Raw genomic sequence first — 22907 nt, forward strand, 5'->3', positions numbered from 1 at the left:
ATTCTTGTACTCGTAAGTTAGCCACCAAATAAATGCTTAGTCGGTGTTGTAACCTCACTACTTAACCATACCTCACCTATTAAACTTTGCTAGTCTTGATACCTTTGGAAATGAGATTGCTGAGTCCCCTGTGGCTCATAGATTACTACAACACCAGTTGCATGTACATGTAAAGGATATTAAGACACGAGCGCGTTGATTGTTCATTTGGAGTTTCTTCGTCTTCCTTTTCGTCGATCTAGGATGGGTTCGAGGCCGGTAGCCTGGGATAGCAAGGATGGACGTCGTTCTTTTCTCGTTTGTTTTCGTCCATAGTCGGACCCTGCTCTTCTTCGTGATATTTATGTATTGTACTGATGTGCCTATAATGTAGCTTGTGGCGAGTGTAAGCCGATTTCATATACTCTTCTCTTTAGTACATGTACTTGTAATGATATCCATTCTTGCGAAACGACGAGATGCGCTTCTATCGCTGTCGAGGCCCTCGTGCCAAAATAAGGTTAGGATCGCATCTTGGGCGTTACAACGATCTAGAGAGGAGAGGGCAACACGTGGCCTTTCAGGTGGTCGCTGCCCTAAAAAACTCCACTACATATAGGAGGAAAGAGTGGAGGAGACGCCCTAGGGTTTCCCCTAGGGCCTTTGGCTGCAGGCTAAGGAGGTGGAGTCCACCTCCTACAAGGAGGTGGGCGTGGGGAGGAGTCCTATTCCAACAAGGACTCCTCCCACCCTCCACTTTTTCCTCTTGGGCACATGGGCTCCTTATGGGGTCGGTTGCCCAACCCGCTAGGGGCTGGTGCGCCTCCTCTTGGGCCCATGTGGCCCCTCGAGGTGGTGGGTCCCTCCCGATGGACCCGTGGAACCCATTCGTTACTCCCCCTACACTACCGGAAATGCGTGAAATGTTTCTAAAACCCAGATACCACTTTTCTATATACAATTCTTTACCTCCGGACCATTCCGGAACTCCTCGCGACATTCGGGATCTTATCTGGGACTCCGAACAACCTTCAGTCACCAACAAACATAACTCAATAATACCTAAACGTCATTGAACCTTAAGTGTGCAGACTGTGCGGGTTTGAGAACTATGCAGACATGATCGAGACACTCTACGGTCAATAACCAATAGCGGGCCTAGACACCCATATTGGCTCCTACATATTTTACGAAGATCTTTCTCGGTCGAACCTCTATGTCAAGGACTTAGTTAGTCCCGTATGCTGTTCCATTTGTCCATCGGTATGTTACTTGCCCGAGATTTGATCGTCGGTATCTGCATACCTAGTTCAATCTCGTTACTAGCAAGTCTCTTTACTCGTTCTGTAATACAAGATCCCATGACTAACTCCTTAGTCACATTGCTTGCAAGCTTCTTGTGATATTGTATTACCGAGTGGGCCCTAGAGATACCTCTTTGTCATACGGAGTTACAAATCCTAGCCTCGATTCACGCCAACCCAACAGACAGCCTCGGAGATCCCTGTAGAGCACCTTAATAGTCAACCAGTTACGTTGTGACGTTTAATACACACAAGGCATTCCTCTGGTGTCCGGGAGTTGCATGATCTTATGGTCATAGGAACAAATACTTGACATGCAGAAAATAGTAGCAATAAACTGACACGATTATATGCTACGATCTAGGTCTTGTCCATCACATCATCCGTTATTAAATGACAACTCATGTCTATAGCTAGGAAACCTTGACCATCTTTGATCAACGAGCTAGCCCATCAAGGGCTCACTAGGGACACAGTGTTGTCTATGTACCCACAAATGTATTTGAGTTTCCAATCAATACAATTCTAGCATGGATAATAAACGATTATCATGAACAAGGAAATATAAGAATAACTAATTTATTATTGCCTTTAGAACATATTTCCAACAATTTGGTCACCAAAAATTATCAAATGATCTCCCCACAAAACGTAATACAAATAATGCTCTATAGCCAAGTTTACTCTTCACATGTTCTAGCACGAACTTTGTTTTTATGGAGCTCCTGAGTTGTCATTTGGCCACAAAATTTTGTAAGCACCTAAACATTTGGTCATAATTACATAACAAAGTTTTATATTTAAAAAATGTGTTGCTAAGTTTTTGGTCGTGGGTGCACTAGGGGTGCAAAGTTCATGGCTGAACAAAACCCATGCTCTTCGAGATAGTGAAAGTTTGTCTTGCAAGGGTGCCCTTGATTGGCCCCTAGTCATGGAAGCACGGGCCCTCTAGCACCCCCACACGCCCTGGTCGGTCGGTCCATGTGCGGGGCGCGACGCTCCCTGTTTTGTTTTTTTACTTTTCTTTCTTATTTTCTATTTTTATTTTGTTCTATGTTTACATAATTTCGGATTGCAAAAAAGGATCTAGAAATTTCAAAAATAATAATATTTGAATTTTCAAATATAGTCCTTGAATTTAAAAATATCCGTGATTTCAAAAGAATGAACATTTTTTAAATTTGACAAAAAAATATTTGAGCATTTTTTCATAATGATCAACAATGTTTTGTATTTGATGAACGAATTTGAATTCAGTGAATAGTTTTTGAGTTTGATGAACAAAATTTGTATTCAAGAACATTTTTTAATAAAATGATGAACAAATTTTGAAAACTACAAATGAAAAACGAATTTGATGACAACCAATTAGTTTGATGACTTTTTTTTTTGTTTTTTGATAAACATTTTTTAAATCTGATTAGAAACAATCATATTTGATGAGCATTTTTTTAATTGTTGAACTTTTTTTTACATTGATGAACGTTGTTTCAAATCAATGGACAAAACTTGTTCGCGGATTTGACAAGAAAATTTGCAAAAAATAAAAGTGAAAGAAGGAAAAATATAAAACATACTATAAAGAGAAAAATAGAAAACCAAAAAAGAAAAAGAAAGAATAAGAGAAAATGGGCTTGCCCATATGAACGCCCAGCTCAGGATGGGTTCTTGCCAAGTTGCTCGCGGGTTTATCTAAAAAAAGTCGGTCACCGGTGATGTGGACACCCATCTTAGAGCATCTCCAGCCACATCCCTAAAAGGCCGTCCCGAGGACAGTTTTTTTTCCGCCGACAAAGAGAAAACGGACCAATCGCGTCCCGAGGAGTCGGTTTTTCGCCGGTTAGGGCCGATATTAGCCCCGGCGGTCCCAGGTCGAACCCAACGTGTTGGGGGGCGCCTGGGGGCGCCGGCGGAAAGAAAAACGATGCGTCGGCCCCCTGTCAAGCGAAAAAAGGACTTTCCTTCTTTGGAATTGCCCCTCTCACACCACATATTTCACCATAGTGTCGATTCCGGCGCCGCCCACTTGCCTACCCTCGCTACAAAGGCCATCTCCACTCGATGGATGTAGGGTTCGCCGCGGCTTCGCCCCTCCCCCCGCTTCTTGGCGAGTTTTCCCAGCACACCGGGCACGTACGCGGCCGCGCGTCTGCCACGCCTACCAAGTGTTCGGTGATTTGCCTGGGCGATGGACTCCGACGACGATGAGACATTCATGATGCTACGGAGGAGGAAGACGATGCCGACACCCAGGATGAAGAGCACCTCATGGTCCTTGCCTCTCTGGTCAGCCTGTTTGCGAGAAATGCAAAGCCACGACGAGGTGGCTCGGCTCCGGGCCGACTGAAGGCAAAGCAGATCCATCGGCTAGAAGGGTGTCGCTTGCTCTATGCTGACTGTTGGAAATATGCCCTAGAGGCAATAATAAAATGGTTATTATCATATTTCCTTGTTCATGATAATCGTCTATCGTTCATGCTATAATTGTATTAACAGGAAACAGTAATACATGTGCGAATGAATAGATCACAATGTGTCCCTAGCAAGCTTCTAGTTGGCTAGCTCGTTAGTCAATAGATGATCATGGTTTCCTGATCATGGGCATTAGATGTCATTGATAACGGGATCACATCATTGGGAGAATGATGTGATGGACAAGACCCAATCCTAAGCCTAGCACTAGATCGTATTGTTCGTATGCTAATGCTTTTCTAATGTCAAGTATCTTTTTCTTCGACCGTGAGATTGTGCAACTCCCGGATACCGTAGGAGTGCTTTGGGTGTATCAAACGTCACAACATAACTGGGTGACTATAAAGGTGCACTACGGGTACCTCCGAAAGTGTCTGTTGGGTTGGCACGAATCGAGATCGGGATTTGTCACTCCGTGTGACGGAGAGGTATCTCTGGGCCCACTCGGTAGAACATCATCATGAGCTCAATGTGACTAAGGAGTTAGTCACACGATGACGTGCTACGGAACGAGTAAAGAGACTTACCGGTAACGAGATTGAACAAGGTATAGGTATACCGACGATCGAATCTCGGGCAAGTTCTATACCGACAGACAAAGGGAATCGTATACGGGATTGATTGAATCCTTGACATCGTGGTTCATCCGATGAGATCATCATGGAGCTAGTGGGAGCCACCATGGGTATCCAGACCCCGCTGATGGTTATTGGCCAGAGAGGTGTCTCGGTCATGTCTACCTGTCTCCCGAACCCGTAGGGTCTACACACTTAAGGTTCGATGACGCTAGGGTTATAGGGAATTGTTATACGAGGTTACCGAAAGTTGTTCGGAGTACCGGATGAGATCCCGGACGTCACGAGGAGCTCCGGAATGGTCCAGAGGTAAAGATTGATATATAGGACGGATGGTTTCGGACACCGGAAGTGTTTCGGGCATCATCGGTAACGTACCGGGACCACCGGGACCACCAGAGGTGGCCCCGGGGGACCACCGAAGGGGGGAAACGACCCCGGGAGGTAAGATGGGCCAAGTGGGGGTGGAAACCAGCCCCTAGGTGGGCTGGTGCGCCTCCCCACTCAGCCCATGGCGCAAGGGAAAGAAAAAGGGGGGGCAAACCCTAGGCCAGGTGGGCCTAAGGCCCACCAGTGGGTGCGCCACCCCCTCCTCCCCTTCTGGCCGCCGCACCACCCATCTGGGAGGGCTGCCGCACCCCCTAGGGTGGGAACCCTAGGGGTGGCACCCCCTCTCCCCTTCCCCTATATATAGTGGGCACTTTTGGCCTTTGGGGGACACCGTTTTGATCTCTCTCTCGGCACAGCCCTGCTCCTCTCCCTCCTCCTCTCTGCCGGCGCTTGGCGAAGCCCTGCCGGGAGACCTCGTCTCTCCACCGACACCACGCCGTCGTGTTGCTGGACTTGTTCCCCAACCTCTCCTTCCTCCTTGCTGGATGAATGTGCGGGAGACGTCACCGGGCTGCACGTGTGTTGAACGCGGAGGTGCCGTTGTTCGGCACTAGATCGGAATCGCCGCGAGTACGACTCCATCAACAGCGTTCTAGCAACGCTTCCGCTTAGCGATCTTCAAAGGTATGAAGATGCTCTTACCCCTCTCTCGTTGCTGGTCTCTCCATAGGAATATCTGAACATGCGTAGGAATTTTTTTTAATTTATGCTACGTTACCTAACACTGACTACTTCACATACGCTCCTCTGCACGATGATAAAGTATTCCGGCGCCGTTATCATATGAGCCGGAAGCTCTTCCTCAGGATTATGAATTCCATCAGGGAGTTCGATAGCAACTTCAATTGCCAAAAAGGATTGCACTGACACACTTGGATTCACCTCGCTTCATAAGTGCACGACAACTATGAGGATGCTTGCGGAGCTCCCGATGATATTCTAGAAGACTATGGACACATGGCCAAGTCCACCACCATTGAGTGTTTTTACAAGTTCTCCAGGGTAGTGGTGGCAGTTTTTGGACCTCAGTATTTGCGATCACACAATGCTTAAGACACTGCTCGGATCCTAGCATAGAATGCAGAAAGAGGATTTCCTGGGATGCTTGGAAGTATCAACTGCATGCATTGGAAATGGGAAAAATGTCCATTTGCTTGGCAAGGGATGTACAAAGGCGCCAAAGGAGGTTGCAGTGTGGTACTTGAGGCAGTGGCCACACATGTGTTGGAAATATGCCCTAGAGGCAATAATAAATTAGTTATTATTATATTTCTTTGTTCATGATAATCGTTTATTATCCATGCTATAATTGTATTGATTGGAAAAACAATACTTGTGTGGATACATAGACAAAACACTGTCCCTAGTAAGCCTCTATTTGACTAGCTGGTTGATCAAAGATGGTCAAGGTTTCCTGACCATAGGCAAGTGTTGTTACTTGATAACGGGATCACATCATTAGGAGAATCATGTGATGGACAAGACCCAAACTATGAACGTAGCATATTGATCGTGTCGTTTTATTGCTATAGTTTTCTGCGTGTCAAGTATTTGTTCCTATGACCATGAGATCATATAACTCACTGGCACCAGAGGAATATCTTGTGTTTATCAAACGTCACAGCGTAACTGGGTGACTATAAAGATGCTCTACAGGTATCTCCGAAGGTGTCCGTTGAGTTAGTATGGATCAAGACTGGAATTTGTCACTCCGTGTGACGGAGAGGTATCTCGGGGCCCACTCGGTAATACATCACACACAAGCCTTGCAAGAAATGTGACTTAGTGTATGTCACGGGATCTTGTATTACGGAACGAGTAAAGAGACCTGCCGGTAAACGAGATTGAAATAGGTATGCGGATACCGACGATCGAATCTCGGGCAAGTAACATACCGAAGGACAAAGGGAATGACATACGGGATTATATGAATCCTTGACACTTAGGTTCAACCGATAAGATCTTTGGCGAATATGTAGGATCCAATATGGACATCCAGGTCGCGCTATTGGATATTGATCGAGGAGTCTCTCGGGTCATGTCTACATAGTTCTCGAACCCGCAGCGTCTGCACACTTAAGGTTCAACGATATTTTATGCGTATTTGAGTTATATGGTTGGTTACCGAATGTTGTTCGGAGTCCCGGATGAGATCACGGACGTCACGAGGGTTTCCGGAATGGTCCGGAAACGAAGATTGATATATAGGATGACCTCATTTGATTACCAAAAAGTTTTCGGACATTACCGGGAATGTACCGGGAGTGACGAATGGGTTCCGGATGTTCACCGGGGTGGGCCAGCCCACCCGGGGGAAGCCCATAGGCCTTAGGGGTGCCGCACCAGCCCTTAGTGGGCTGGTGGGACAGCCCAAGAGGCCCTATGCGCAGGAATCAAAGGAAAAAGGAAAAAAAGGGGAAGTGGGAAAGTGGAGAAGGACTCCACCTTCCAATCCTAGTTGCACTAGGATTGGAAGGGGAGGACTTCCCCCCTTGCTTCGGCCGACCCCTTGGGGCTCTCTTGAGCCTCAAGGCAGGTCCCTCCCTCTCCCTCCTATATATACTGAGGTATTAGGGCTGATTTGAGACAACTTTGCCACGGCAGCCGACCACATACGTCCACGGTTTTCCTCTAGATCGTATTTCTGCGGAGCTCGGGCGGAGCCCTGCTGAGATAGATCATCACCAACCTCTGGAGCGCTGTCACGCTGCCGGAGAACTCATCTACCTCTCCGTCTCTCTTGCTGGATCAAGAAGGCCGAGATCATCGTCGAGCTGTACGTGTGCTGAACGCGGAGGTGCCGTCCGTCCGACACTAGATCGGAGCGGATCGTGGGACGGATCGCGAGATGGTTCGTGGGACGGTTCGCGGGGCGGATCGAGGGACGTGAGGACGTTCCACTACATCAACCGTGTTTCTTAACGCTTCCTGTTGTGCGATCTACAAGGGTACGTAGATCCAAATCCCCTCTCGTAGATGGACATCACTATGATAGGTCTTCGTGCGCGTAGGATTTTTTTGTTTCCCATGTGAAGTTCCCCAACAACATGACCTCTCGATTTGGCATTCCTTCTTTGGTATGCCAGGAACTCACAATGACATCAACGTATTGTAGGGCTCGAATGTCTTTGTGAAGCTTGTTGAAGGTCATGCTCCTCTAGTTAACTACGAGGTCAATGGACACCACTACAACAAGGGATACTACCTAGCAGATGGCATCTATTCGAGATGGTCCACGTTTGTGAAGACTATCTCAAATCCTGCATCAGGAGGCAAGCACTCCTATTTTGCCAAGCGTTAACAAGCTTGCAGGAAGGATGTCGAGCGGGCATTTGGTGTGCTTCAATCTCATTTTGCTGTTGTTCGGTACGCCGCTCAGCATGGTCGAAAGATAAAATTTGGGAAGTCATGACTTGTTGTGTTGTCTTGCACAACATAATCATTGAGAGCGAGTAGGAGGAGCGAGTGTTTGACACTGAATCATATTACGGGCAAGGTCCTCTTGCCCAAATTGATCACCAGCTACCGATAACCTGGACTGCCTTCCTCAACATGCATGCATTAGGATATCCGAGACCCACAAGTCCATCAACAACTCCAGCACGATTTGATGGAGCACCCATGGAGACTGAAGGGCAAGGCCTAGCTTGATTTTTGATTTGTATTGATTTGTTGAACTATTTTTTGATTTATATTAATTTTTGTAATGAATTATGTAATAAAAATAACTATTGTTGTTTAATTTGTGCTGGAGAATACTAAAAATAGACCAAAAATGGATGAATTTTTCTTTAAAACTGGACCAAAAGCGACGGATGGGGACGCCCTTGGGTGGGCAACCGTTAGAGATGCTCTTAGAGTGTTCGCGGTCGGGGTTTCTTCCCGCGAACACGCTCCTCTAACGGGCAATTCGTTCCCGGGGGGACAATTCGTTCGACGGGGGACTTTTTCAAATCCAAATCTAACGTCATTATTGGTTCGATGGGGAACAAGTCGTATCCGTGTCAGTACTGGTTTTGTATTCATCACCCAGCCAGAGAAGGATTAGTACTAGTAGTCGTCTACTTGTAGCTATACTTATATATATACCCCATGTGTATTGGTGGCAGCTAGCTATGACAGAATAGATCGGGGGTAGACTAAGCTAGGGCTAGACGAGGCTTGCACGACGGGGGTAGACTAAGCCTTGCACGACGGTGGATCTATTAGAATTTAGAAGTCAGCCTCAGTCTTTGCGTCGGTCGTCGTCGTGCAAAAGTGCTCGGCATCGTGAATTGGACCAAAACCTCAGAAAAAAGAAAACAAAACTAGCGGCCACCATGGCACCAGGACCACGGCGGACACTCCCGGACGAGCTCGTAGAAGAGATCCTCATCCGGATCCCGCCCGACGACCCGGCCAGCCTACTCCGCGCCTCCCTCGTCTGCAAGTCCTGGAGCGAGGTCGTCTCCCACCGCGGGTTCAGCCGCCGCCTCCGCGATCACCACCGAGCACCCCCGGTGCTCGGCTTCCTGCACGACTGGTACGACGAGGACATGCCCGAATTCATCCCCGCCACCTCATCGCCATTCTCTCTCGCCGTTCCCGACCGCAGGCTCTGGCAGGCCGTCGACTGCCGCCACGGGCGCGCCCTCTTCCTCTCCAACCCCAAGTGCCCGTATACCCAGGAACTCCTTATGTGGGAGCCAATCACGGGTGCCCGGCAGCGCATACCGGTGCCCACGGCATTCCAGAGTGGCCGCACAACTGCCGCCGTGTTCTGCACAGCGGATGGCTGCGACCATTGCCACTGCCACGGAGGTCCCTTTTGCGTGGTCTTCATCTTCTCCATCGACGACGAAGAGATACGCGAAGGCGCCGTCGAGCAGGAGTATGTCACGTCGGCGTGCATATACTCGTCGGAGACTGACGCCTGGGGCGAGCCGACCTTGATGCATGGCGAGTGTTACATGGACTTCACATGCTATTCCAGTGTGCTTGTCGGGAGGTCTCTGCTCTACTTCTTGTCCGATGGTGGGATGATCTTGGAGTATGACTTGGCAAGGCACACGCTGATTTCGTTCGATATACCATACTCCTGCAGCACTAAGGATGTATTTGATTGCAACCTCATGCTTGCGGAGAACGGTGGACTGGGACTCGTCGAAGAATTGAATCCGCATCTACAATTGTGGTCAAGAGAGGTTGATGCCCGATGGGTACCCAGCCGGATCATCTACTTGGGAAGTTTGTCCCTAAATGGTGCTCCAGTGGATGGAGCATGTCCAGTCCATGTGTTGGGCTTTGCCGAGGGAGCAAACGTCATTGTTGTGACCACATCTGCTGGCGTCTACTCAATCCAAGTACAATCAGCGCATGCAAACAAGGTGTGTGATGAGGCCAAAGAATGCGACGATTATGGCTATGGTAATTTGATTCCAGTTGTGGGATTTTACACTCCTGTTCCCAAGTTGAGCAGATGAGAAAAAAGTTTATGATATAGGTGGTACAATGGTTAATTACTTAGCAGCTTAATCTCCTGAATGTCATGTTTACCAACTTGTGAAATAATAAAGCTTTTGGACGAAGGATAATAGGATAAGTAAATGTTTTGGATGTTTCTTAGACTGAGATATAATGAAGAACGAACACTGTTTTCTAAATGTTGAATTGCATGTCTGATTTCAGTTAATCTCTGAAAGAATTGGATTGTGTGGATTGCGTTACTTCTTAACGTAGAAGAGTAGACACTCACTTGCAGGTCAATTGATTGGGTGTCACCTTGGTAACCAAAACAAAAAGGTGTGGATAATGCGAGGTGTACCCACACTGATACGACCACAACTAACACTTGTCTTGTTCTTCAAAAATTATACTCCCTCTGTAAAGAAATAGAAGATCGTTTAGATCACAGAGGGGGTATCTATTAAAGGATTGCATGTCAAAAGTATTTACGAGCCAAAAGATGCTCTGCATTCAAGTTTAAATTTGCTTTTTTTTGTACAGAGCTTCTTAGATATCAGTTGGCCACCAAATTTTTCAAGCACCTAATTTTTTTTTTTGCAATATATAACATCTTTTACAATATATATAACATCTTTTACAATCCCTAACATCATCTACCTAAGATACAATCAGCAATCCACATAGTATTTTCCGTCTTTAGATATGACGTGGTAAAGAAAGAATCCCGCCAATTCCTCTTGAATTGCTCGTATGCGATAATGTGTTAGGACTTCATCCCGCATCTGCCAGATCTAATTTAAAGCAGGGGGTCAATACATGCATATATATGAATAAAACTCAACACAATTGATGGTAATATATAAAATAAAATTGTGAATAGTATTTAGGTACTTGATATTGTTTCTCAGATATGCCCCCCTGCTCAGAGGTCGAGAGACGAATTAGCTCGCATACGTAGGATCCACGGTACTCGGTCCCACTGTCCTGGTACAAGCACTTTACAAGGTATATTGATGAAAATTTGAATCAATTAGAGATGCACGGAACTAGCTAGTACTACTTACTTTGGGGTGCGTAAATTGCAACTCTTTTTTTAGACCGGGAATCTTATTGGTGAACTTCTTCCAAATCCTGTCAGGAAAAGAAAATGATTGAAATTAACGAAAGTTGCATGTCGATATGGACCCGGTATTGACTGAACTTGCTTCTTGAGCATTGTAGTCATGTCCGCATAATAATTGGGATCTTTACGTCTCGAGTCTAAGACAGTTACTTTTGCTCCGTCAAGCTTAACGGATAGCAGAATATAGTGGTACCTGCGTACGCATATATAACTCATCAATTACATTATACTTAACCTCGAGTAAAGCAAAACCAAGTATACACAGAAGACAGCAACACTCACCTGGAGTTGTAAGGAAAGACTATTTCCCTTTTGTTTTGATTTACAAGGAACGACTTTAGCAAGTTGTCCTCAATATCTTTGGGTTCGTGTCGTACCGACCATTCATTTACGGAATCTGGGCTAATGAACCCAACATCAAAGATTCCTGCTTTTTTTAATTCGACGATCTTCAATCTGCATAACATATATAGTGAGGATAATTATATATGCATGCAATGAATGAACTGAGCTAGAGACTTAACTATAGAAGTAATTAATACTTACAAACAGTAGGAAGTCACGATTTGTTTGTCGAGGGCCAGTTGATTGTATAACTGAAACAACTCCACAAATTGAACACAAATCACTTGACCTCCAATGAATTCCTGCTCTCGTTTCACTTCCATATAGATAGTGTCTCTCCCAGAATCCAGGCAGGTATTCATGTACCACTCATGCAATTTGTGCATCATCGGTGTTAGAGGAGGATGACCAGGTTTGGCGAGAGGCTTCCCATGTCGGTATTCATATTTTTCTTCTGTTACCTCAGTCGTTTGAAAAATTACGCGTCCACCGGCTGCACTTCTTAAAACATCAGCCGGCTCGTGAGGCATCCGATGTTGTGTGATCGAATGGCCGAACGAAGTTCTTCACTTTTGCAATAGATGTAATGTTGCAGAAACATTTGCACTGGAGGTACTCTTGCAAAAGAAGATTTTGCAACAAAGGTCATGTTGTAGAAAACTTTTTCAACATAAGTCAGGTTGCAGAATTTTTTTCTTCATCTTTCTGGAACATAGGTGATGTTGCAGATGAATTTTTTGCAAACAAAGGTCAGGTTGCAGAAAACTTTTGCAACAAGATATGTGTTCCAATTTATTGAAACAAAGACCATGTTGTTGAAACTCATCATTGTGCCTACTTGCACTAGCTTTGCGCGGTCAATCGCAACAACACCGTTGTTGCAGAAACTCAATTGCGGATCTTCTCGAGATGAAAACCGAGACGCGGCGGCCGCGCGGGAGCGGGCTTCCTAGCTGCGCTGCTGGTCCTCCCTGACCAGCAACGTGGCCCTGAGGACTGACTTAATCACCGACTTGCCTGGGGTCGGGAGGCCGAATGTGGTGCTGATCTGGTCGATCCTGACCACCGAGGGGAGGAACTGGAGGGCCTCAACCATGGCGAGGCTGATCATGTTGGCGCAGACGTCGTTAAGCTTGCAGAGCATGTGGAACTCGTGGTACAAGAGGGCATTGAAGTCCATGGCCGTCGCCGCCTCCGTTGTCGCCAGCTCCCTCCATTGAACGCGTAGCTAAGGAAACAGAAAGCCCCAGCGTCAGGACCATTTTCCTGAAACAACGGTCCATTTTTAGGAAACGGTCATGACTACGTCGTTGCTCAGTTGGGCGTGGGCACAATCTCGTCCGTCAGATCGAGGCAGGATCAATGGACGAGCAGCCGGCAGAACAATCGCGCGGATCAGCTGGTAGGAGGTAATAGTTTTCCAAATAAAAAGGGAATCGTTTCCCACCCGCGCGCCGGCCGAACCGACGCGCATGTCGCCCCCTCGCACGTGTGGACCCATGCAACATTTTTTCCATCCGCGTGCTTCGCTGGTCAGTGGATGCAACATTTTTTGTCTAAATATGTTGCAACCAACGTCATATTTGCTGCAAGCGTTTTTTACTATTTTTTGTCCCAGTAAAAAAAACTGCATATACGTTTGATTGCAACTCCAGTTCGTCGGATTTTTCGTTACAATCGATGTTTTTTTACTTTTGCTACAACCGTGTTAATTTTTGCTACAACCGGCATCATATTTTGCCGCAACCGTTCACTAAAAAAGTTTCATACACGTCACGTAAATATTTGCTACAACCGACGTTTGATTTTTTCTACCACGCACCATCAGCTTCGTTTTTTTGTTACCCTCACGTAGATATTTTTTTTGCTACAAATTTTGTTTTATGTTGCAACCGTTGAAAAAATTGTTGCATCGCATCGAAATTTTGCTGCATATGGAAAAAAATGTTACATGCGGATCCAACGATGCGGACGACGCGGGGTTGATGGATCCTGCGGCTCGCGCGCGGCCGGCCGAAAGTTTGGACCGGCGCGCCGGCTCAGATCAGCCCTCAAGGAAACATTGCAAAGAAAAAAAAAGATGTACATGTTTTTTTTTACTCACTCTGTCTAGTAACTCTTGTTGCGACGGTATTTTTGCAAAATGCCCCTTTAGTTTTCCTCGACACAACCCGCGCCCCTTTCTTTAGTTATCTTTCCCTCATGTCGCTTCCCCTTTTCCCTTCCCCCTTCCGCCACAACCGTGGCACCGTCCATAGCCAACTCCGGCCATATCCCGGCAAGTCTCTGCCCTACCGACCTTCGTTAGCACCCCCTCCTCCCCCTACCTTTGTCGGCACCCCCTCCTTCCCCTACCTTCGCCCAGTCCCTGACATGCCGGTCGATTCGCCGACCTCACCACAAATCCCGGCCACCGTCAAAAGGGGAGAGAAAGCGGAGAAAAAATTCAATTGTTCTGTGGATGGCTTACGGGCGAGGCAGCGGGTGGCGGCGATGCACGAAGATTGTGTGCCAAAGTGTCCATCCAGCATGCTGCGTCCCTCACGGACGCCTGTCAGTAGGCCACAGGTGCATGGATGCCGGACGCACGAGTACATCCTCGATCTTGTAGGACCATCGGCGAGCGTGTCTAGGACTGCTGCTTCCACTCCACCGGCGCCTAAGGCTGACTTGGAGCTTCAAGACCTCCAACCCTCCATGGAACTCCGATCCCACAGCAGTCCCACCTCACTCCATGGTCAGGTCTTTCTTCCTCTCCCCGCAGTTGTGTTCCAAATTCTTGAGTTTTATACCTGGATGCGATCTCTTTTGATCGATCTCTTCCTGGTTATTATGCCATTTGAATATGGAATTAGAGATCGGTTTATCCTGCACAACATAGTGCAAAGGTGTCCAATTTGGCTCTGTTCCTACACTGAGACTTGTGAATTTGAGCAGTTGTTCTTGTTCTCAGCTCCTACAGGGAGATGGATCTGAATTGGTGTGCTCAGCTCCTACGGTATTTGTCTCGAGTCATTTTAACTGCATGCACATGTAAATATACAATCAGAATTTTCTATAGATCATTGGTGATCATTTTCGATGTCGGAATTGATTGGAAGTGTACTAGTCCCCTTTTGTTATGGTCTATATTCAGATATTTGCATATGATGAAGCACAGTTATCCTGTTTTTTCATTGGATCCAATAAGGGGGAATAAGATTAGATCATTGGTGTTGAATGTTGAGTTGCTGTGTGTAAACCTGGGTAACATAAAGAAATAAAAGGAGACTAGTAGATTATTATCCTTTGTATCTGTTGTGTGTAACATCCTGCTATGTTGTAATGTTGCATGAACCAAAGTAACCAGGTTTGATAAAGTACCGATCAAAATGACCTCCAACGGGATAATTTGGAACACTAGAGTAACATCTAGTTTACAAACAAAAATTTGGTAATTTTATAAACATTGCATAAATCTTGCTATGAACAACATAGTCTCACAAACTTCACTCACATTTGCAATAAGATGTGTAGTCTCCAAAAGTTTAGTTGTGGGTTTCCAAAATACACTCGGGTATATTTCTAGATTGATTGTTTTTTGAATCGATTGTTTCCAAAAAAATGATTGATTGATTCCAAAAACTCCTCACTGATTGCTTGTTTCCAAAAAATGCAGCGGCAAGTCTACCAGCGGTGGGGAAGGAGCAGCTCCTGGTTGCACATGTGGAAAAGGTAGCAGCAGCGGCGACGGCCCTCAATTGAGCGTGCAGTCGTCTCGCCGCCGGGGAAGACCCACATTAGCTAGCCTTTTAACTATAGTCAAAGAAGAAGACAAGAACCAACATAGGAACAAAATGAGAGGAGTTAAAGAAGAAGAGAACCAGCATAGGAACAAATTGAGAGGAGCTGTCAAACTGACATAAGTTTGAAATGTTCAGTAGATTTAGATATGTTTAGATTTTGTAAAATACTGTTGTAAATTCAGATATTTACAAATTCAAAGAGTTCAATGTTTACTAGATTCAGATGTTTATTGGATTGGTCACTACTTGATGTCCCTATTTGCATTGACATTTGCTTTCATAACTCCAATAATTCCAAATAAATAAAAATAATTCCAAATAAATCAAAATAATTCCAGTAATTCCAAACAATTCCAAATAAATCAAAATAATTTCAATAATTCCAAATAATTCCAATAATTCAACTAATTTCAAATAAATCCAATAAATCAAATAAACCCAAATACACATGACATACACAAGGCATTCACAAGACATACACTTGATCATTCCCTTTCTTTTTCTTTCTGTAACTACTTCTTTTGTTCTCTTTCCTTTTCCAATTGCATTTCTTCTATAATGGCCCTGGTATCAACAACTAGCTGACAGTCGCAATATACATTGATTATTTCCCTACCGTCATTCTGAAGTCGTTCCTTGTGCACCATTTCTCAGTTCCCACTTTGGTATGGTTCTGATTTTGATTTTGATGATTGACAACATGTTCATACACTGATTTGGTTTTTGTTTTTGTTTTCTATACGTGAAAATTGGCTTCTTCAAGATACCTTCAACATTAAGGCTGACAAGGGTAAAACTTTATCATCGAATTACAAGGTAAAACTGATACTCCGTCAACAACAACAAGATTACTCTACTAAAAATTGTTTGAAATAGGAAAATGGATCATAATTGTTCCACTGAAAACTCACACAATTTTAAAAATCTAGTTTGTTCAAATTGTAAAAGAAGAGCATGATTGTAAAACAAATAGGTAGTCATGTGACCGAATCTAAGAATAGGTAGTTATGCAAAAAATAATAGGTAGTTTACTTTAAATGATTCAGTTTACTCAATATTGATTGAAAAGTTAATTCAGTTTACTCATTTTGGAGTAAACATTAACTAAATTTTATTTGCATGGCAGCTTGATACGTCTCCAACGTATCTACTTTTCCAAACTCTTTTGCCCTTGTTTTGGACCCTAATTTGCATGATTTGAATGAAACTAACCCAGACTGACGTTGTTTTCAGCAGAATTGTCTTGATGTTATTTTTGTGTAGAAATAGAAGTTCTCGGATTGACCTGAAAATTTACGGAGAATATTTGTGGATTTAATAAAAAATACTTGCTTAAGAATCTACCGGACATGGGCCACCCCCAGGCCACAAGCCTGCACGGTGTCCTCCTAGGCCGCGCCCCCTGGGCTTGTGGGGCCCCTAAGGATCCACCGACCTATTTTCCACTCCTACATATTCCCATCTACGGAGAGAAAATCAAGGAGAAGAAATCATCGCGTTTTACAATACGGAGCCACCGCCACCTCCTGTTCTTCCTCGGGAGGGCAGATCTCGAGTCTGATTTGGGCTCCGGAGAGGGGAAATTGACGCCGTCGTCGTCACCAACCATCCTTCATCACCAATTTCATGATGCTCTCCATCGTTCGTGAGTAATTCCATCATAGTCTTGCTGGACAGGTGATGGGTTAGATGAGATCTATCATGTAATCGAGTTTGTTTTGTTAGGGTTTGATCCCTAGTATCCACTATGTTCTGAGATTGATGTTGCTATGACTTTGCTATGCTTAATGCTTGTCACTAGGGCCCGAGTGCCATGATTTCAGATCTGAACCTGTTATGTTTTCATGAATATATATATATATGTGTGTGTGTGTGTGTGTGTGTGTGTGTGTGTCTTTTTGATCATATCTTGCAAATTATAGACACCTATTATGAGTTATGAACCGCATCCCCCGGGGTGATAATAACTAGGATTCTTTCCGGTGATTGTCGTAGTTTGAGGAGTTCATGTATTCACTAAGTGATAATGCTATGGTTCCGTTCTCTATTAAAAGGAGGCCTTTATATCCCTTAGTTTCCATTAGGACCCCGCTGCCACGGGAGGGTAGGACAAAAGATGTCATGCAAGTTCTTTTCCATAAGCACGTATGACTATATATGGAATACATGCCTACATTACATTGATGAATTGGAGCTAGTTTTGTATCACCCTATGTTGTGACTGTTGCATGATGAATGCCATCCAACATAATTATCCATCGCTAATCCATTGCCTACAAGCTTTCCACATATTGGTCTTTGCTAAGTTTCTTTTCCGCTGCTATTGTTACGATCACTACAAAACTGTTATTGTTACGTTTGTCACCGTTACCGTTACGTCCATACTACTTTGCTACTAAATACTTTGCTGCAGATATTAAGTCTTTCAAGTGTGGTTGAATTGACAACTCGGCTGCTAATACTCGAGAATATCCTTTGGCTCCCCTTGTGTCGGATCAATAAATTTGGGTTGAATACTCTACCCATGAAAACTGTTGTGATCCCCTATACCTGTGGGTTATCAAGACCTTTTTTGGCGTCGTTGCCGGGGAGCATAGCTTTATTCTATGAGTCACTTGGAATTTATATCTGTTCATCACTATGAAGAATCTGAAAGACGCTAAAACCAAGATCTACCCCTCAACTACGAGGACAGGTAAGGAACTGCCATCTAGCTCTGCACTTGATTCACCATCTGTTATGACTGAATTTGTGACACCACCACCTACTACTGAATCTGATATGTCACACGTAATTGATGATGCTACTTCTGCTATGCATGATGCTTATGATGATATTTTGCTTGATACTACTGTGCCACTTGGTGAATTTCTTGATGAACAAATTGCTAGAGTGAATGATGAAACTTATAATATTGTTGAATCTGATGAAACTGAACACTATGATTCACCTACTAGACCTAGCTCTCCTAGATATGAATTGCCTAATATACCTGAGAGTTATGTTATGGAAGGAGAAGTAGCTAGGGACTTTCTTGCTTGTAAGGATAGAGATGATCTTAAGAAATTACTATGCAGGTGGAAGGAAAAATCTTTGAATACTAGAATGCAATATGATCCCAAGTTTGCTACTTCACCTATCTGTATTACTGGTAAGGATTATGAATTCTCTGTCAATCCTGAGTTAATTACTTTGGTAGAATTTGATCCTTTCCATGGTTATGAATCTGAAACTATTGTGGCACACCTTACTAAATTGAATGATATAGCCACCCTATTTACTCATGAGGAAAAAAATCGTTACTATTATATTCTTAAGCTTTTTCCGTTCTCATAAAGGGTGATGCTAAGATAAGGTTCAATTCTCTTGCTCCTGGTTATGTGCGTAGTCCCCAGGATATGATTTACTACTTCTCTGAAAAATATTTTCCTGCCCATAAGAAACAAGCTGCCTTGCAGGAAATATTTAACTTTGTCCAAATTGAATAAGAGAGTCTCCCACAAGCTTGGGAGAGGCTTCTCGAGTTACTTAATGCTTTGCCTGATTACCCTCTCAAGAAAAATGAAATACTTGATATCTTTTATAATGGACTAACCGATACTTCTAGGGACCACCTAGATAGTTGTGCTGGTTGTGTTTTCAGGGAACGAACTATTGAACAAGTTGAACTACTATTGAACAATATATTGACAATGATAATGATTGGACTATTTCTGGACCACCTCTAAAATCAACTACGAATAAAAGAGGTATTTTATTCCTCAATCCTGAAGATATGCAAGAGGCAAAGAAATATATGAAAGAAAAAGGTATTAAAGCTGAATATGTTAAGAATCTACCACCTATTGAAGAAATACATGGTCTTGATAACCCTACACAGGTAGTAGAGGTAAATTCTCTTCGTAGATTTGATGAAGGTGATATTCCTTATAATAAGTCTGCTAGCCAATGCTTGGATGAATTTGATAATTTTGTTGTTAAACAAGAAAATTCCAATGCTTATGTTAGTAGACAATGGAAGCATAATGCTTACATGCTTGATCGCTTGGGTGAATATATGAGTAGAACTGTTAATGACATTAGGCTTATTAGTAAACATGCTTCCATGGTAACTACTCAAGTAGAACAAGTACTTAAGGCACACAATGATTTGCTCAATGAGATTACTAGTAAGAACAATGATCATGATGTTAGAGTTGTAACTAGAGGTGGTAGAATGACTGAGGAACCTTTGTATCCTCAGGGCTATCCTAAGAGAATTGAGCAAGAATCTCAGAGAGATAATATTGATGTACCTTGTCTTTTTAATAAAAATAAAACTAATGATGATAGGACTTTGCATGCTGCTAGTGAACCTGTTATAGAGTCTCATGAGAACCCAAATGATACCTCTATTTCTGATGGTGAAACACAATCTGGTAATGAACATGAACCTAGTGATAATATTAATGATGATGTTCATGTTGATGCTCAACCTAGTAATGACAATGATGTGGAGACTGAACCTGATGTTGATCTTGATAACCCACAACCTAAGAATAAAAGATATGATAAAAGAAATTTTGTTGCTAGGAAGCATGGTAGAGAAAGAGAACCATGGGTTCAGAAACCCATGCCCTTTCCTCCTAAGCCATCCAAAAAGAAGGATGATGAGGATTTTGAGCGCTTTATCGAAATGTTGAGATCCGTTTTCCTACGTATGCGATTAACGGATATTCTGAAAATGTCTCCCTATGCTAAGTACATGAAAGATATTGTTATTAATAAAAGAAAGATACCGGAAGCTGAGATCTCCACCATGCTTGCTAATTACACCTTTAAGGGTGGTATACCAAAGAAACTGGGAGATCCCAGAGTACCTACTATACAATGCTCCATTAAAGGAAGTTATGGTAAAACTACTTTATGTGACCTTGGAGATGGTGTTAGTGTTTTGCCGTTCTCTTTATATCATAGACTTAAATTGAATAAATTGACACCTACTGAAATCTCTCTTCAAATGGATGATAAATCAACTGCTTTACCTATCGGTATTTGTGAGGATGTGCCTATTGTGGTTGCAAACGTTACTATCTTAATGGACTTTGTTATTCTTGATATTCCCGAGGACGACAGCTTGTCGATCATCCTTGGTAGACCTTTTTTGAATACTGTAGGGGTTGTTATTGATTGCAATAAAGGCAATGTCACTTTTCATGTCAATGGTAATGAGCATACGGTACATTTTCCAAAGAAACAATCTCAAGTTCATAGCATCAACTCCATTGAAAAAATTCCAACGTTCATTATTGGAGACTTTGAATTCCCTCTTCCTACTGCCAAGAAAAAATATGATATACTTCTTGTTGGGGACATGCATATCCCCATTGAGGTAACCTAGTGCTATCCGAAAGTTCTCCTCTTCCATGCCATTCGAAAAAACTTTGTCAATAAGACTTGATCAACTTTATTGATGGATTCTTTTTGACGGGCATGAGATGGATAAATTTAGAAAGCACAACCTTATGTACCTAACTTTTTTATTATCTGTTCTTTAGTTTCAATTCGGTAAAAGGTTATTATTTCCATGTTTTCTGTTTTACCCGTGCAATAGAAAATATCCTGAAAAATAAAGGTTCTCAGAACTCCATGAAAATTTAGTATGATTTTTCTCGAATATTTAAGAATTTCTGGTACTAAGAACACATCAGGGGGCTGCACTAGTGGGCCACAAGCCTACTGGGCGCAGACACCCCCCTGGGCGCCCCCTGGCTTGTGGGTCCCATGTGGGGCCCCTTCACTTTTTCCAGTACCCATTCACTCCTTCTTCCTCCAGAAAAAAATCCTACCATTGCTCAAACCCGTGTTTTACCTCATCTTGCTGCCATTTTCGATCTCCTTGCTCAAAGCTTCATTTGCAAAACTATTTTAGGGGATTGATCATCGGTATGTGACTCCTCCAATGGTCCAATTACTTTTTGTTCTTGTGCTTTATATAATGCAAAATATTGCTGCTATGGTGACCTTGTTCTTGAGCTTGCATGTCAAATTTGTAGGGTTCCAAGTAGTGTTGATGCATGATACAGCTTCTAGGCACTTGTGGGAGTAGTTGCTATAAGCTTTGATTGAGTTTTGATGATTATTATGTGGAGTTACTAAGAATTTCAGATTTATTTTTTAGAGAAATAAAAATGTTAAGGAAAATATACCAAGGTGGTTCCTCGAGCAAGAAGACCCCGAGACTCGCGATATGCGAGCCCGACCTGGAACACGCAAGGGAAGCTCAAGTACGGCCTTGTGAATGGCCATCGGAATCATTCATGGTCCAGGCTGGATTCAAGGATGAATTTTATGCGCATATACGAAACGCTTGCCTTGAAGATTTTGTTTCAAACCAATGCAAGAAATATTATCAAATCACTGGTTCCTTCGTGCGGAGGAAAGACAAAGGTACTTCATAACCACAGAGGAGGGAGATGATTACGAGAGGCAAAGGCAGCTCGCCTCCATGCTGAAGTTGTTCAGGCGGCAGCTGCCGCAGCCCTGTACAACCCCGACTATGACTTTGGATATTATCCAGGCCAACCATGGCCTTAGACCAACTTAGGCCAAAAGCCTAAGCTTGGGGAGTACATATTTCTCACCGACATTACATTCATGTTCACACACACATTCCAGTTGTCGGTGTTCATACTTTCTCATTGTACTATACATGGTAGTTTATTTCTTCTTTTTGTTTTCTTCTTGTGTGTTTCATTAACCTTGAGAAAATCCAAAAAGATTTTTTTCTTCTTTTCCTTGTTGCGGGCTTTCCCGTGTAAATATTTTTTCTTTCTTCTTTGGGTCGTAAGGAGAAGACCACGATGACATGCTGAGTGGCTCTCATATTCATTAGCGTTTATCTATCAGAGAGTCCACATTAGCTCGTCTTCTCCTTTGAGTTATTGCTTGCAGATTCCAGCTTACTCCAATGCACGAACACTCCTATTATTATTTTTCACACCGTTTGGTCGTGCAAGTGAAACACAATAATGGCGATATATGATGAAGTGACTGAGATGGAGAAAAGATGGTATGAACTCAACCTATCTTGTTTTTATAAATATGATTAGCTCATCGTTCTGGATTCAGCTCATTATGGGTTGAACATGTTTGCAATGGCAATTAGATATTATAATTACTTATGCCATGCTTAATTATCTAGGAGTGAATAATGGTTTGTCTTGAGTGCCAACATACATATTAAAATGGTTGTGATGTAGTATGATAGAATGGTATCATCCTCCGAATGATTCGAGTGGCTTGACTTGGCACATGTTCATGCATGTAGTTAAAACAAAATCAACATAGCCTCTACGATGTTTATGTTCATAGTGATTTATATCCTACTCATTCTTGCATTCAATGTTGGTTAATCTCAAAGCATGTTTATGATTGTTGTCGCTCTCTAGTTGGTCACTTCCGAGTCTTTTGCTAGCCTTCACTTGTACTAAGCGGGAATACTGCTTGT

General features: G+C 43.5%; 2 protein-coding genes across 4 annotated transcripts; both read left to right on the forward strand.

Annotated features, from left to right (window-relative positions):
- Positions 1-9039: 9039 nt before the first annotated feature.
- LOC123408560 lies at positions 9040-10283 on the forward strand. Its single transcript, XM_045101641.1, has one exon. The coding sequence runs from the start codon at positions 9040-9042 to the stop codon at positions 10180-10182; it is 1143 nt and encodes a 380-aa protein (XP_044957576.1). The 3' UTR covers positions 10183-10283.
- A 3529-nt stretch (positions 10284-13812) lies between these two features.
- On the forward strand, positions 13813-15648 carry LOC123408877. 3 transcript variants are annotated; one of them, XM_045101913.1, is made up of 2 exons: positions 13813-14375; positions 15292-15648. In XM_045101913.1, the coding sequence occupies exons 1-2, from the start codon at positions 13836-13838 to the stop codon at positions 15349-15351; spliced, it is 600 nt and encodes a 199-aa protein (XP_044957848.1). In that variant the 5' UTR covers positions 13813-13835; the 3' UTR covers positions 15352-15648. The 3 variants fall into 3 exon arrangements, 2 of the variants coding, with proteins under 2 accessions (XP_044957848.1, XP_044957847.1); XM_045101912.1 differs by having other exon boundaries at positions 13818-14370; XR_006612799.1 differs by lacking the exon at positions 13813-14375 and adding an exon at positions 14384-14666.
- Positions 15649-22907: the final 7259 nt, after the last annotated feature.

Source organism: Hordeum vulgare, chromosome 7H, assembly GCF_904849725.1.
Source record: "Hordeum vulgare subsp. vulgare chromosome 7H, MorexV3_pseudomolecules_assembly, whole genome shotgun sequence".
Taxonomy (NCBI): domain Eukaryota; kingdom Viridiplantae; phylum Streptophyta; class Magnoliopsida; order Poales; family Poaceae; genus Hordeum; species Hordeum vulgare.